The sequence below is a fragment of the Rhea pennata genome, chromosome 4, assembly GCF_028389875.1.
Source record: "Rhea pennata isolate bPtePen1 chromosome 4, bPtePen1.pri, whole genome shotgun sequence".
Taxonomy (NCBI): Eukaryota; Metazoa; Chordata; class Aves; order Rheiformes; family Rheidae; genus Rhea; species Rhea pennata.
The window spans coordinates 4,522,620-4,540,363 of record NC_084666.1 but is presented as its reverse complement, the minus strand read 5'-3'; the positions used below and the strand labels follow the sequence as shown (position 1 = coordinate 4,540,363).

General features: G+C 37.8%; 1 protein-coding gene across 2 annotated transcripts in view; it reads right to left on the bottom strand.

Moving 5' to 3' along the window:
- Positions 1–17,744, bottom strand: part of CTNNA2 (catenin alpha 2) — a 431,832-nt gene that overhangs the window by 306,140 nt on the left and 107,948 nt on the right. For both annotated transcript variants that reach the window (XM_062575101.1, XM_062575102.1), the window contains 3 exons: positions 13,337–13,503; positions 9,817–9,936; positions 7,278–7,544 (listed from right to left, as the gene is read on the bottom strand). In XM_062575101.1, coding sequence (XP_062431085.1) covers positions 7,278–7,544; positions 9,817–9,936; positions 13,337–13,503 — 554 coding nt within the window. The remainder of the gene's footprint in view (positions 1–7,277; positions 7,545–9,816; positions 9,937–13,336; positions 13,504–17,744) is intronic.

Below are 17,744 nucleotides of genomic sequence, written 5' to 3'. Positions count from 1 at the left end.
TCACTTGGCTCCAGCACTGCACTTCTCGCTGAACCAGCACGATGTGTTGAAAGCAGCAAACTAATTCAGAAAAATAAGTGAATTCCTCTCGGGATAGCGGGCTGCCGAAGTTGATGGTAGCTTGACGAGCGCCGCGCGCGGGACACGGCAGGGGCGGAAGCGCAGCCGGAGCAGCCCCACCGCCGTGACCCCTGCGGCCAGCAGCCCTTCCATGCCTCCGATCTCCGCATGCGAATGCCTATGAAATATTTGGTGGTGGTCACTTATTCATGCTCGAGCTGCATAAACATCTTGGAGATGCCAAATAAACATATGAAAAATAGTAGCGAATAGTGAGAAAAATTCTAAAGTGCAGTTTTTGAGCTATTCTTGAAATATTACATGTAGTCTGACAACATAATACACTTTTGATTTAACAGTTCAGACCTTATTTATTATTAATAATATAATAAGCATCAAGCAATATATTGAATAATTGCTGCTTAAAGTCTATTTATTTATACATGTTGATGATATTCCTCAAAGCGTGTTTAATTTGTATGCCTCCACTACCTCAAACAAATTTGTTTGGATAAGGGTTCACTACAAAAGCTCCTATGCAAGTGAACTGATTACTGTCTTATTACCAAGAGTTCAAACATATTTGATAGAAAAACACACAGCACAGCTGTGATATATTGGTATACGGCTTTTTTTGTTTGTTTTTTAAACAATCCAAGATGTAGTAACAATATGGAAAGGTTAAACTTATGAAGAAGTATTTTTGACTGCAAAATCTTGCTACAGTACTGATTTACTAGGCCGAGAATGGAGATAGAGCATTCCAGGAGGAAAGAAAAATCAAGAAATCCACTAGATGGTGCTCCAATACAGAAAATAGAAATCAGTAGCCCACTCTCAGAGGTGAAAATATATCTGGGTACTACCTGCTAGCAAGCAAAGCAATGGCCTATCCTTCTCTCTGTGGCCACAGAAAGGTTGCAGAAGTCACATTGCTGCTACACATTGGAAATCAAAATCCTATTGTATCCAGTGCAGAAACTGGAAATGTGGCATTTCTATTTCCACAATAATACACCAGTAAACACAGAAAAAAAGTTAATAAAAAAAATGCCTTAAATGTCTTAAAACCTGCTACTAACACTGCTTATTAAAAGCGAACGAACTTATGAAACAGACTGACAAAACACAGAGTTTCCTGTTGCTGAACCACTTTCATTCTGCATAGAAAATCCTGAGTTATGGTCTTCATCCCCTGTCCCAGCCACATCTAACCCTAAAAGACAGGAGAAAGGCTTTTGTCAGAGGTAAAAGTAACCCAAAGTTGCTTTTTTTGCAGAGGTTAAAAAAAAAAAAAAAAAAAGTAACAGCGTTACATCAGAAAACAGCTTCAGCGTGGCCAGCATCAGCTCCCTGGAGAGCTGGTTCTGCTTGAAAGGCAGAGAGCGTACCCGGTTCCTGGTCCTCCCCGCCGGTTTCCACTTACCGGGTAACAGCAGGGAAATTCAGACGACAGCCGCGCGCAGAGGGGTTGCAGTGGGCACGAGGGAGCAGCTAGAGGGGCATTTGGGAGGTGGACAGTAGCGACGTGGAGGAAACAGCAGGCCAAGCTCTTCATCGCCAGTGGGACCTGGAAAACCTATTCTGCTTATTCCTCTTTTGAAGGGGCAATTCAGCATCCTCAAATATATTTTTTGTGAACACGTAAAGTTTTTAGGTATGCTCCAAAATTCATCGTTGTGTTGCTGTTCAGTATTTTCTTAACACGAGAGGGATGTGAGTTATAACCACTTTAGGCTCAAGAGATTGTCACATGTGCTTCTCCTGCAGCAGTCACACACGCACGGAGCCACGAGTCCAAATGCGAGCCCGGACAGGAAAGCAAGCGAGCAGGGCACACGGGCTGGCGTCACGGGGACACTTTCAGAGGCAATTGCAAACCCAACCTACCTTCTACAAAGCACCAATCCTTGCCCCGCTGAGAACCTCTAAGAGCTGATGGGTGCCCAAACACATCAGACTAGGAGCTCTTGAAGCATAGGGATGCTTCTCTACACTACAGAAAGGTACCCAAATTGAGTTTTCTTCCCCAGAAAATGGACCCCAGACTAATCTAGTTTCCCATTTCTATGCGAGATGCTCGCATAATATTTTTGCGATTGTTTTTTATGATTTCAGCACTGAAACAAACACATTTTCATTCTTATTTTAAACTTCATATTCAGTCTATGTATCTCCAGCATCACAAATCACTTCACCGAAGAAGCTATTCACAAAGAAACCGAGATTCCACAAACATCCTGAGATCCATTTCCAGGCTGTGCATCTACTGCTGCTCACTCTGTTTACAACATTTGGAAACGTAGTCATCTAATGACTGTAAGATACTGTATCCCTTCTGTCTACTGCTATTATTTCGCATTTTGACTTCTCTCACTTTCATTAAACAAAAGCAAACTCTGGTATCGTTGCACGAGTGTATTCTGCCTTTATAGTTTAGTATGCACTTTTTTCATTACATGCATGTTAGATGTGTCACTCCCTTTAAGAAACTTTGCATTCACTAACCCTGCAAAATATTCTCAAAGCATTATTAATGTGTCAGAAAAACCTGCCGTGGTAGTCCGTGTATTATAAACAGCCTAAAGGACAGTGACCACTTAGTTCATTAGACACTTTGTTTCTCCTAAAAAGTAGTCATCTCTCAAACAGTAGACTTACACTGCTCAAAAAATTATTAAAGTCTGAGTTATTGGACATATTTTTTATATGTATGTGTGTGTATGTGTGTATATATATATATATACACATATATATGTGTGTGTATGTATGTATATATATGTGTATATATATATATATATATATTTACACCACAAAACTCAAGGAGAAAGTCAGCTAAATGTTGTCATCAAGTTGAAGCATTTTCTTCTTGGGGCGACACAAGAGCTGACAGCTGTTTGCTTTTAGCATCAGTGGAAAAAAGGAGGGAGGTTGCAATGGGAAAAGGTATCTTCTCAGAGTAATCTGCATCTATAAACATGGTAAACACCACCAGGAGAACCTCTTGCAGCAGAGAGTTATTTGTATCACAAATGACCACCGTAAGGAATTTCCAAGAGTCCAGTGAGTAGCTACTACTTGATCCAAGCTGCATAATACCATTTGCCTGACCTTTCCATGACATACAAGGATGCACTACAATTTCTAGCTAGTTACATCTTTAAATTTATATTCTTAGAGGAATATTAAAGCTGCAAAGAAAACATCCCAGAATAAGAAAATGTCAAGATCAAGACTACCTTTAGAAACTTCTAGAATGAAATGCCGTCCTCAATGGCTTGTGTTTTGGCAGAGGAGGAATGCAGGGGGGTTGATTTCTTTGGTTACTCTCCCCACACACACACACTAGCCTTGCCAGCCCATTTAGGGCTGTTATTTTTCCCCTAAGTCAGAGGCTTTATTTATTTATTTAATCATTGGCACATCATTTATTGCAGATGATCCCAGTCTTGCTCCAAACAGAGAAATATTCCTCTATACAGATTCTTATGGTGTATTTATAGCAAAAATGTTGATAATTACAAAACTTTGATAAACCTATTCTCAGAAACCTAAGAAACACAGAATCACAGAATGATTGAGGTTGGAAAGGACCTCTGGAGATCATCCAGTCCAACCCCCCTGCTCAAGCAGGGTCACCTACAGCATGGTAGACAGGATTGCCTCCAGGAGTGTTTTGAATATCTCCAGAGAAGGAGACCCCACAACCTCTCTGGGCAACCTGTGCCAGTGCTATAAATCACAGTCTCAATTCCATATTTGAAGCAGACACCTGCTCCAGATAGCTGGAGATTCATGGTGCCCCAAACCATCTCGCCTTGGCACTGTCCCTCTCTGTTCCCCCCTCGCACAGAATGTGGGCTTTGCATCTATTTAGCCTGTCTTGCACCGTGTATATTTTTTTTTACCTCTTTCTCACTGCCAGCTCCTCACCAGAGTGGAGTTGCCACTTCTGTCCTCACCTGGCATGAACATTGTGGTCCTTCTCACTACTGTTTGCTCACACATCATATTTTTGCACTAAGTTCTTAACAAACATAATGGATTCTCTATCTTGAAGAAACAATAACTTAAGCAGAAGATAAAGCGTGCACTATTAGTCAAAGAAAGAACACAGAATTTTAACAAACATAAAATATACGATAAACTTTACTAACAGATTATCCAGAAATATCCATATTTAAATGACCTGAAATTAATGCAAGAGTATTTAAATTAAAGAATAAGAAATGAGGCATTAAACACTAGCTTCTGTAATTTTCATCAATCTTCTTCAAACAATACTTCAAAGCAATTAATTCTGATTAGAAACAGATTCATGAATGCTCTTCTTTTCTACATAAATTACCTCCAAGAACATCATAAATGATAACTCTTTCAAAAGACTCTGCTGCTAATAACTCATAGGTGACTTCATACCACAAATCATTGTCGTAAAAAGTATGACAATTAACATGGCATCTAAAGACAATAGCTGAAGTGTTTCAAACAGAGTAGTATAAATTACCTGTGATTATATTTTGACTCACAAAGCATTCAGATGATTTACACCGTAGTTTTTTAAAGTGCTAAAGCCGTAGAACGCTGATTCTGAAACTTGCAAAAACAAAGCCTGAAAAGTTCAGTATCATGGAAAATTTGTATGCTTATTTTTAATACAGAAGAATTATCTTGTCCTATAATACCAGATTTAGCATGCACTACCTACCAAATACAAATTTACATCAATTAATATGACCGATAACGTATAATAAATGTACTGAAAATTATGCTCACTGGAAAATATAATTGTCCTTAGCTTGTTGAAGAAATATTTTGCCTCTATAAAACTGAAGTTTTCTTCTCCACTGTCTTTTTACCCATAGTACAGTTACACTAGTCTGGTAATTCTGTTTGCTTTCTTCAGTGTTTAACAGAAACGTAATTTCAGAATCACTCCACAATTGCAGCTATAAATTTAGGCTTTCTCTGGCATTTAGGAAATGATATCTCCGTTGTAAAATTAAGTCCAAATAAATCTCATTTTATAGCTAAGCAGGTAGGCAAAATAGGAAACACAGGTAGGAAGCATACAAAACAAGATTTTAAATCTTTGCATCCTTAGTAAATCAGAGAAGAAAATCTTCTGTTCATTTCTTAAAATTAAGAAGAGAAAATTCTCAGAAAAGAGAGGGTGTTTTTCCACAATAATTGTGAATAGAGCATGATGCTATGTCCATACATCTTGTGTTATGTATATATGATGCCTGCAACATCTTGTGAAGTGGAAGACACTTTACCTGCAAAAAAAGCCCATGAACAAATATTCTCACAAAGCAGTAGGGTCAAGGACAGTATCAGACGTCCTGCATAGTCTGCATAGAGCCGTGAGTCGATGAATTGCAGGTTGCGGGGAAGCACGGTGACTCTCTGCATGGAGCAGCAGCCTTTTCCAGACAGCGGCAGCATCACCAGTTTGAGACTGGTAAGAGTCAAATGCTTCCAGTCACTGTTTGCATGTTATGGACAACAGAGGTTTGACAGAGTCCCATGCAGAAGTCACGGCACAATCAGACCAAACAGGGAGATTATTTCAGGATCTTACTAGTCAGGGACCTCAAACCATTAGCTGAGAAGACACTGAATGAAATACTGAATTCTTTAGATTTTGACCTGCTATAATTTCACAGGAAAAAAATACAGACCTAAAACAATAGATATATTAAAAAAGATACATATTTAAAAAAATCAATGTAGTCAATGTAGGCAGTGCTGTTTCCTTTATTTGGAAGGAATGAGATACTTGAAAAGCATGCTATAAATCAATTCCATCTCCAGGTCCTGCAGCAGTTCCATCGAATGGTTTTACCAGCCTTTCACATCCTGCAATTCCTTTTCATTCACCGTATTTCCAACCTTTTGGACCAGTGAAGTTTAACAGTCCACCTGACCCACTGCCAAGGCATAGCTCCTCCTGTGCACTACATGAGGCAGCCTGCCGTTAACAGAGAATGTTCTCTAAGGGCATAGGCCCTTCCGCTGCGGTGTTACCAGCCAGGTTGTCTCTTCCTACCTCTGTCCACACAGTTTTAGCTGTCATGTTCCCAGCTCTGTCATCACCTCCATTTTGCTCTTATTTGTACGTTCATTCTCTGCCTTTTTGCAATGTCCTACTCAATCCTTCAGCTTCCCTGGATCTTACCATCAGCACCCCCTTTCCATTACAATCTCCAAAGTGGACCATAAGCTGTAGTTGCAGAACAGACGCCCACTTCTCCACTCTGTAAGATGAACCACCCACACTATTTCTACTTTCAGTCCTAGGTACAGCAGGATAGAGTAGCTCCATGAATGTGACAGACACTTGGATTTCAACCTTGTACATCAATTTAAGACAAAAGGCTGTTACCCAAGAATAATTTTAACAAAATCCTTTTAAAATGTCAGAATGAAATGGAAAACAACATTTTCAGATAATCTCTGCAGTTAAGCTTTTCCATTCTCCAAAGAAGATCCTCAGATGTGGGATAGAGGAAAGTCACAAGACAAGACTAGCAATGAAATTAGCCTTTGAAAAGCTAATGTTAATTAGTAAACAATTAAGTGAAATTAACTGTTAAGGAAGTTATTAAAACAATGCTGTAGCTATTTGCTGATACAAATTTGCTGGAGGCTGTAGCACCTCCCCTGCAGCTAAAGTGACTGGTATCAAATCTGTTTGAAGGATACATTACTCATATCTTTGTTGAACATAATTCCTGATTCAGCAAACAAGTTGAATGTCAATGTTTCCGAGACACTCAGCTCCACCACCATCTTTATTTTCCTGTTCTAACTTTCTTCCTGACATGTTGGACAAATCTGATTCTACATTCCACTAACTGGACAAAAACATCATCTTGGCCACAGAATTCAACTGCCAAAGTAATCAGCCTTTGCATTATCTAGAATTATGTGGCTAGATTTTTCAAGGATGCCAAGCAAAGAAGAGGACTTCTTTCTCTCTATCATAGCCGTAGCGTTTGAGCACAAATAACTCCTTAAAATCTGAGCCCAGGAGTAGCAAACAAACATTCCTCCTATAAAAGACAAATCAATGTCTGCAATTTGCTGCTGTAGTCTAAGAAAAGGAATCTGAATGAAAAGGAAATATAAGTCCTGTTCAAAACCTGCTTAGTTAAAAGCACTGTAGATTTCATGGAAAAATACTTCATTTTCCACACAGTTCCAATACTTACATCAAATTCATTCAGTGCAGCAGCAAGTTCTCCTATGCCAGTGTGCCCCTTGCTCTCATCAGTGGGTGAGGTGGCCTGGGCAGCGTTGGAGATACCAGCAATTGCTTCTTGCACTTGTTTGAAGACATAGTCTCTGTTGGCTCTAGTGGCTGCTACGTCAGGGTGACGGAGGAACGCTTGGGAGGCAGTATACAACATAGTGGCGTTCTTCTTCAGAGCTCCTCGAGCTGCAGCCATTTCATCCCGGCAGTGCGGATCTTTCAGTTCCTATACAGAAATCACACAATTTTACTTGTAATTTCAAGCTTTAGTGTTAGAAAGTACTGCCTATGCAATTTAAGTATCCCTGCAACTATTACAGTATCTCGTGATTTTGCAGAATAGACTTTACGACAGAATCTCCCATAAATGCCAAAGAACTGTTGCTCCTGACCAAAAAGGCCACTCCTTCTCCATAACTAAAGCTCAGAAGCTCTACATATCAGTCAGCATGCTTCCACTATCCCAAGGTCAGCAGAAGATTTAAATAAAACATTCAAAATTACTCTTCCTGATTGATTGGATTCAGTCTGCTGATTCCATAAAAGCAACGGGAGTGTGACACTCCTGTTGCTGCATGTTGTAAGTATGCCCTGCGCAAGCCATGCCCTGTTCTAACCATCGCAAGATAAACTTTTAGAAATCCCCCTGAAAAGCCACTATTGATGGATACATTTCTAGTTTATAAAGGCAATGTAAATATCTTTATAAAGGCAAAGTAAATGTCTTCCTCACTATTTTTGTTTTATACATATAATTATTTTTCTTCTGCTAGTTTAATTTACCAAATCTATTTTGATGATTCTTAAAAATGATGAATCTTCCATGAGTTACCTTCCTTCTAAAAAAAAAAAAGGTATTTTTCCTTGAAGCCTAGGGCTATTCACATGTTTCCTTTTGCTTGGTCTTACTACTATGCATTTAGATGTTTTGCCTGGGGCTTTCCTGCCATATTAGATCTTTAGCCTTTCTTTCAGATTTTCCTCCTTTTTTTTTTTTTTTTTGTATGTTTCATTCTATTTATTTTGTTTTAATTGCATATATTTTCTTTTGTTTCCTATGACTACAAGCAACATTAGATATTCTGTATTACCTTATGTCATCAGAATTAGATAGTGTTAGAATAGTATTGCAATTTTACCCACGACTTTATTTATAATCGGGTACACCACACTGCTCATGAAAGCCTTTCAAACATTAGGTAGGGTAGCCTAACAATATTATTAAGGAGTAAGAAAGCATTCTATTTTAAGTTCTGTTTAAAATCTAAAGCAAAATTAAAAAAGAAGCCAAATATTCAGGGTTTAAATATTTTATCCACAGGCTAATTTCAACCACATGTGAGTGACAGATACACTTCTCAGAGAGAACTGAGTTCCTAAATTCTTTACCAGGCTTCAAACAAGAAGAGACAAAAAAAAGGGGTATGAACATCTTTTAAGCAGTGTTCTATTGTCAAGATCTTCCACAACTATATGCACCACATTAGTGGCAAAATACTTTGCAAGAAGTAAGTTTTGAAAGGTTTATACTACAATTTTTTGCTATCTTTTCACAATTCTACTAAGAGGTATAAGCCTTACACCTCCATTAGTTTTGCTGTTTATTTTTTTCTTTCTTTATCCTATATTTTATCCTGTACCTGAACATATAGCACAGCACTTTCATATCATGACTATATTTTTCATATTTTACTCATCTATTTTCCTTATAACGATGAAAATGTTACATTTTGTAAAAAATATAGTAATGATACAGAAGCAGATGGCTATTATTGTAATGCAGAAAATAAGGTAAATAAAAGGTGAATGGGGAAAATCAGCTTTCTAAATCTGGACTCCTCTAGGATACAAGGACTATGCACCTGAATAATTAGTGTTATTCACTCACAGTTGAACAGATCTTATATAACTCCACAATTACAGCACTGACTCTTAAAAAGAACAGTGCTCAGGAGAAAGTTCTGTTTAATGGAAGGATGTATAATTATGGGCATTGAATAAATGTTATAATGATTTTCTAGTCTTTTTTCAGTCTTCCGTAGTAATGAATGAATTAGGTATTTGTCTTTTCAAGTATCTGAAAATTAACGTTTTTTCTGAACACAGACTAGATTTCTGTTCTTCCTGAGTTTGAATTATTCTAGACTGCCCAAGAGCTCATCATTTTCCAGCTGTCAGAGTGACCTCAGATAAGCATAGGTTAGAATTAAATTGGAATAATCGTTGCATGAAAACTACCCATAACCTTCTGAATCACTCACCTTCTCACCCTTTATTCCATTATTAATTGAAGCCACTTGAAATATATTCTTAAAGAAATTAACTGCATTTTGAAAAATTTTAATCATATTCAGAAAATCAATATGATTAAATTATAGGCCATGGCACAGCAATTACTTACTGTACATTTTAAACAAGGTAGACTTGAGCATAACAAAAGCATAAGTTCTTTTTAGCCATGATTAATTTTCTCAATCACTGCTTTAAAACACCCTTACCTGCTGTCGTCTAGCAGCCACATAGTTCAGTTTGACCATCTCTTTTCCAAACTCTTTGAAGCGATTTGCTAAATCTTGCTCATTTGTTGCATTTTTCACTGCTTCTAGTGCTTCCTCTACCTAGAATGTAATATATCAGCTGTGTTAGCACTTCAGTCCAGCTGTACACTTTGACAAATCAGTAACTGTTCCAGCCATTACTCTCTTCTACATGGATCCAATTTAGTTCTCAGGTCCATCACTGAGCAGTGGTTTCGCGATATTTCCATTGACTTTAATTAGCTTTCTTAGTATAAAAGCTGTCTGAATGTCATCATGCATTACTTTCCATTAACAGGATTTTGTTATTATGTATAATCAACATATAAGACATAGCTATATTCATTTCACACCTCACATTTACAAGATGAAATATTTAATACTTGTGCGTTTTAAAACAAAATAGATATGTTCTTAATGTCTTATAGATGCTTTATGTGAAAGCAAAGGGTAGTTATCAATTGTAGATGGAAAGTAACTTTAAAAAAGGAAATTGAAACGTATGGTTATTTAGTCTGATATATTGATAATATCATATCTTTGTAAAGCAAATGAAAAAATCGATTCAAAACAGAATAAATCTGTTAACTTCTCAGCTTTATTTGAAATTTCTTTTCAATTGCTTTCAAATTAAGAGAAAAACTTATCAAAGAAAACATATCTGCAGTTACTCAGTCGCACTGCAGCTAAGACATGCCATAGCCGTAGCTACAGCCGCTACATTCTGCTAAGTCTGAGAGCTACAAGCGACACCTTATTCAGAATCTAAATACTTCATCTTTCGCTCTCGAAAACCTCCAGCAATTTCTGCAGCAAACCAGCAGGCTGCCATAACAGCTGGTGGTGTGGCGAGGTGGAAGCATCACCATATTAGCAAATTGCTTCTCACCAGCTTTCCACTGCCACCAGAAACGCTACCCAGGGGCTTAGGACATCGGCACTGTTTGCAGCAGGAAAAGGAATTATCCTGAAGCACAAAGATCTTTCATGTTACGCAAATTAACTTTCTGTCCCAAAGAACATTTTTTCTTCTTTTCTAAAATGTCAGTATCTTATTTCCTCACTGGATTCTGCACATCAGCAAGAAACATAGGTCAAACGAGTTTAGTTTACAGTTTCAGAGAGTCTGTAGGTAATGGTGTCAGAATAACCAGGTATTTGAAAGACAAGAGAACGCACTGAAATACGAACATCTTGCTTTCAGATCAAGAAAAATTTATACTAAACTACCCCAATCTTTCATCTTTAGCATATTGGTAAGGACAAGCATAGGCATGACCGACTGATACAGTTTTGTACGGCTTGCCAGCCACTATCAAATCAAGTTGCTAGAGGATTTGTTGGATTGAAAGAAGAAATTGGACTCTTTACAAGTTCAATTTTGAGCAATATCTCTCCATTCAAAAGAATATGACCATGCTCAACTGTACAGACACGTACTTCTCTAATTGGTGTGTAGCTAATTACAATAGATTCACAATTACAAAATTATGAAAAATTCATAATTTCTTATAAACATCACCACATACTGTATTAACATTTGCCATTTTAAAAGTGCTGACGCAAGCTTCCCTACAGTAAATACTAGTATTAATTCTAAGAGAGCAAAATATAATCTGAATGAAATGACAGAATGTCTTTCTGGAAAGCAAATGCAAATATTCTCGCTAACATGCTGATTAAAAGGCACTATTCCCCATGCAGTCTGAAGCGTAACTCACTTCCTGACACGCTTTCAGTAAAAAACAGGATCCCAGCTGTATAAATCAAGCTTCACAACTTTGATATGTGGAATGATTTTAGTTCGTTAATTTTCAGGGCATCTTGCATCAGTCTTTACATGTTACCTTAGGGTCAATGCTAGCCCACTGGCAATGTTTTTAATGCTTTTCCTAGTGATTTAATGTATATTGGGCTAAAACTACTTCGCTTTATAAAATGATAAGAAAAGTATTTAAACTGTCAATGCTCAGAAATAAGTTATCCTTTTTAACCTGCAAAACATAATCAAATTTAAGGCTCTTAAATTGAATTTTGATAAAAAGAACCACAGACGTCTGGGTTCTTCAAAATAAGAGGTTAGATTCTTAAAAAAAAAAAAAAAAAAAAAAAAAAAGGATTAAAAAAAAAAGATCATGAGCTGCCCTTGCAAATGTAGTGTCCAAACTATGCAAGTAAATACACCCACTGACAAAAGAGTACAGGGCATTTATGCTCTAAATAAGTGGTAGTACACTGCTATAAAAGGCAGGAGAAATTCAGGTGTGAGAACAGTATTTCTCATTAGCTGTGAAAGCACTTGACTAGGAATTTTAATCACAATGTTTAGAAAACCTGCTGCTCGTAATATTAAGCGTTAGTCTCGCTAGCAAAGGAGTATTTGAATTTGAACTGCGTGGGGTACTATATGGCAGAAAAAATTAAAAGCGTTTTCGAGAGCCGCAGCGGTAACGCTGCGCAGAGGCCGAGGGCAGCAGGCTGAGCGCGCCAGAACCGCGCAGCGGAGCAGAGCTCGCTAGAATCCGCCTTTTTCAGGACAAAACCTGCTTGCAAACGACTCAGTTCATCAGCGCAATTTGGCAGTTGAAAGGTTCTTGTCTCTTTGCAAGAACAAAATATCATTGTAAGGTTACACTGTCAAATGACAACAAAAAATGGAAATGCTTTCTGGACAGTCATTAAAAATAATAGAAAAATAACTCTCCATCCCCTCTGTCAAGCTCACATGAGTACCCTGTGGGCTGTAAATATTTTGTACATGAGTTTCTGCAGAACTTCATTTTGGTTTAGGGATTTTTGTGTGCTTGTTTATGCAATAAGTAGTGAAACCATCCAATAAATAGCAAAAAAATAAAGAATTACATTCCTCTGCTCCCACCACAAAGCACTTTAACATGCTTTCACAAACATGTGAATGGTAGCAGCTAAAAGTAAATATAAATCTACAGCAAACTATCTGGAAATCTATAATTCCTCTTTATTCTATTATTTCTCTTTGATGACTTGATTAGGCATTTGGACTATTGACTCACTCCAAATAAAAGAGTCACTTTGGTGATACGTCCAACAGTTGTGCAAAGACAGATAAAGTACAACTGCAGTACTTGCATTCTGCCACAAGACTGCAGTACTTTACAAGCACTGAGCTACTAAACGGTCCTAATAAACTGCCAGGTGAGTTAAGCAAATGCATCTGTTTAGTTCAGGGTGCTGCTTAACAGCACTAATTACTCAGTCACTGAACACAGCCGATAATTTTGATTTTAAGCCTCCAAAAATTAATTTTTGCAAAATCAAAAAATTTATAAGATTAAAGCAGAAATGTCAAATCCTAATTTTTGTCCAGCATTTCCTTAAGAGAACAGTGAAATATATTAGAAACAGAATAGAAACATGAACAGTGGAATTGCTCAGTTAGGTGTTCGACGCCTGTCGACACACAGGACATGCAAAAGCAGCGCAGGACGTTAAAGCTCCGTACAATTTTCAGGTGTGACAGCAGCCTCATGACGTCAGCCATATCCGCCAGGATGAGCAAGCGCGTGACGGCGGAGAGCAAGGCCCGCGCCGCCCGCACCATGGTGCCCCGCTTCACCGAGGAGCACGGGTCGTCAGCAAACTCCGAGGAGGCGACGCGCATCGTTTCGCCTGGAATACAAAAAGGGCCGTTGGAGAAAGGTTTTACGCTTGCAGTTTTCCCAGACAGTATAAGCAATTTACTGAACGAATTAACAGCTCTCAGGAAAATGCTTGATGGCTCAGGTACTCGGTGCTGAATTGCTTGGGAAAATACTTTTTAGAAATGTGTGCAGCAACAGCTTTCATTCTCTAGGGTTTTTTTTTTTTTTTTTTTTTTACTTCCATTAAAAAAAAATCTGTTCTTCTCATAGCCACCTACATCCTTCTCCTTCGCTCCGGCTCCCCATGTCTCTCTTCTGCTCTGTCAGCTACAACAGCCAGTGCTCCCATTTCCAGATGGTTTTTTTTTTCATATTATGATTCCCTTTCTAACCATTGCTGCAACGACTTTACTGTCCAGTCTTCAGTACTCTGCCTCCTCACCATCCCAAACTACACTCATTTCCCTGCAGATGCCCCTCTCTGGAAAACCAAAATATCCTCCTGTATAGTAAACCCAACATGGTGCTGTCTGGACACACGTTATTCCTCTTTAATTTCAACAACAAGGATCTTATTCAATACAGTACTCCGTAGCTAAATTAAGATTTTAAGGACTAACTTTTCTGGGGTTTTTTGGGACATGGAAATATTAGAAAATAAGAGGAAAGTACTTAATGCTAGAACTGTTTGAAAGTGCTTGAGCTCTTTTAGTAAAACTAGGATCAAATAATTTTAGCTACCAAAGCAAATACTATTTTTAAAGGAATAAAACTAGGATTAGGACGGATTATAGTAGCGAAACAGGAGCACAAGGAGAAGCTGAAGGAAATGGCTAATTGGAAACGAGTGAGGCAAGGACAGTGCGACGGACTGCAGGGATCCGGGGGCAACGGGATGGACACCAGCAAACGGCAGCTTTTCCTCCCATCACTCACAGTCAGGGGTAAGGGGCAAAACTGGGCATAAGCGTTGGGGTTTTTTTAAATCATAAACCGGTTTCAAAGATTTTGATCACATAAACGCTAATATGTATAAAGAAAAGATTTTTTAAACAAAAAATAAACAGCTCACAACTGGAAGTCAAAGAAAGTAAGAGTGCAGTGTAGCATTTCTTGAAAGAAAGCAGAAAGCAGCACCTATCTTTTCCTTTCACATATAGCTCACGGAGACAGCAAAGGCATTTCTGCCATGGGATACTTCTTTTTTTGTAACTACCATAAAAATAGTAATATAGCACATAAATCATACAGAAATGTACAATATATATGAGCACATAATTTTCCAGACAGTTCCAGACAATTAAAAAAATATGCTATTTACTAATAATCTCGAATACTGCGTCAGGCATTTATATTTTACATGTTGTTCGCAAAATAGTACAGTTCCAGATATAGGAACAGGAACCTGAATCTGTCATTAAATCTGAGAACTAAACATTTATGTTGATAAATAATCTGCAAACATTACTTTCACATGAGAAGTGAAATCTAACTGATTTCTAATTGTGATGGGAACATCAATGACTAAAGATTAGAACACGGAAATAAACTCTATATTACATGTTGAGGCTTATAGCTTGTATTTGGGAAACACTCATCTGAGTTCTTTGAGAATAACTTCAGCTTTGATCAATAAAGTCCTAATTTTCAAAAGGAAAATCCACATTAAGTAAATAAAATTAAATAAACAGGAACTTAATAACATTCACTGAATTACCTCCTGGTAAAAATAACAAAAATTGAGTATATAAAACTTTTCCCAAATTCATTGAATTCATTGTATGAAGATCAACACTTCTTTATTTTTAATTTTAGTTTTACAAAGTTTGGAAAGAGACAGGAAGGATATCAAATTCTTGAACTGAGGTTTGTAAACTAGAAGATCAAAGAGGATTTGGAAAGGACATTGGATAAAATTACTTCCTGCTTTGTAGAGCACTGGCAAAGATAGTAGGCCGCAACGTTTCCTTAGACACTTGTATGAATCTTTTCCTAAAGTAACTCCTGTTTGCCACCAAATATTACTTTATCATTTCCAAAACTAAATTGAGCTATTGCATATTTACAGGATGGCTGAACTGAGAATGTTTATTTTGTTTCGTTAAATTTTCCTATATTAACCTCCTTCCAAAGATCAGAAGGCATTTTTTGTAGTGGGGAAAAAGCAACCCCTTTTTTGGTGTACTCATTATTGAGAAGAAATTTAATCTCTAGATTAAAGCTTTCATCAACTTCTCATATATCTGATACACTTTACACTCAAAAGGCTATCAAGAGACCCTAAGCATATAGTTAAGTAACCGAGATTTTACATTAAAACTCCCTCCCCCTCCTAGTATTGAAATTCTCAAGCAGTACCCAAGCTGCAATGGGTTATGAAGATGCACAGGGGGGACAGAAGTAAAAAACCCCAAAGCTAAAAAACTTCACCCATAGCAAAAGCCCCAAAGTCAAGCTCCGAGCAACATTCACTAACTCTAAAAGGTTAACAGATTTTTTGATTTTTTTTTTTTACAGTGTTGCCCTGGTGCTTGGCAGTTTTACTAACTTTTTTGACGAGCCTGATCTCCAAAACATGTTGCATTTTGCTGTGTAAATTTGTTTACTATAATTTGCAGTGTATCTTGGCTAAGTTGGTAATACACAATTTCAGTAGAAAAATCCCAGTGGTTGATTTCTATGGTTGTAGAGCTTTCCTGTATTTCCTAAGGTTGCCAAAACTGTAAAAGGGCATATTTGTTTGTTTGTGTTTTAAGACAAGGAAGAAGCAACACTTACTCGATAATAAAGAGATGACAAAACAGATTTTAGAACATAATCAAACATTATATTGCTCGGCATTGCAGTATCCAAGTTCGAGGTACATGGTCTCTGCAGAGAAGGTACATGGTTTCTGCAGTTTGTTGTATTTAATTCCCCATGCATTCTACCTGTGTGCCAAAAATCATGTAAACTAGCAGCAGTGAACTCTGAGGTCACAGGTAATTTTCTGACGTTCGTTTTAAATTAAACACTCATTAGAAAAATCCATCAACAGCTCTTGGCTCTGAGCGCGCTAATAATTGGGTATGAAAGCACTGATAAGCATTTTATTTATAAGTCACTAACTCAAAATTGTCCATACGAAGTGAAAAACTGAGAAAGACCATAGAATAGCACAAAGTCTAGCACATAGGTGAAGAGGTAGAACTGAATCTCCTGACATGGGAATTTACGCCAGAGGGTGGAAGACGGGATTCACCTAGTCAGCGTAACAACTGGGAAGCTGTCACCAGTCATCTTCAGTCATCTACTAAAGAAACAGCAAGCTAAAAAGCTAGGACAGCTTCTCATACAGAGCCCCATGCAGCACGTGTTCCAGAGCATGGGACTGAGCCCTGGGGAATACACGCAAAGCTATGAAGCTCAGCAGAGCTTTCCAGCAGCTAAGCTCCACGTTGGCTACAGAGGAGATGGAAGTGCTTCCGAGAAGTCCAGTAACAAAACTTTCAGTTTGTGAAAGCACTTCAGCTTTAGCTATCTTTAAGATGAAGCAGCCAAAGAAAGTTTGGGATTTTGGACTCAGATGCCTAAGAAATGCTCAGTTTCCACTGCGGTATTAAAGAGATTTTATGGATCCGGGCCAAATTATCAGTCTGCAGCTTCAGACAAATACGAACACTGAACTATGAAAGAAAGAAATGCTGCTGGTAACAAGCCAGTGGCATCAGGAAAGCAAGTAGGGAAATTATCTTAGCCCTTGATTATGCCAGGAGATATAACTTGCAAATACATTGAAAAATGAAGCACGGTGGGGAGAGAGAGAATATGGAGAGGGTCAAAACAATAGCCATAAAAGCTTGGAAGTGGCCACTTTTAAAAAACAGAGGTGAATCATTTGTCCAAAGCCATGTAAGAAATAATTCTGAGACCTCCAACTCAACACGTATCTCCATGTAAACCCTAGCTGACCAAAAATCCAAGTTCTTCACACTAACTACCAATGAAGTCATACACTTTCCTTCAATTAATAAGCTCTTCTGCAAACTAAATAACAGAAGTGTTGTTGTGCAAATACTGTTTCCGGGGTTCAAAATCTTTTGTCAGACTAAGCAAGGGCTTCCATCAAAATACATATGAAAATTCTTTACTTTTCTGTAATGAGAAAAGAGCTTTGAAGCTGATTAAGGATAGGTGAGATAGTTTTATCCTGGACATGGGTGAGTCAGATGCTGGAAATGCCATCCTCTTCTCTATATCACTACCTCATCCATAAAATAAACATATACA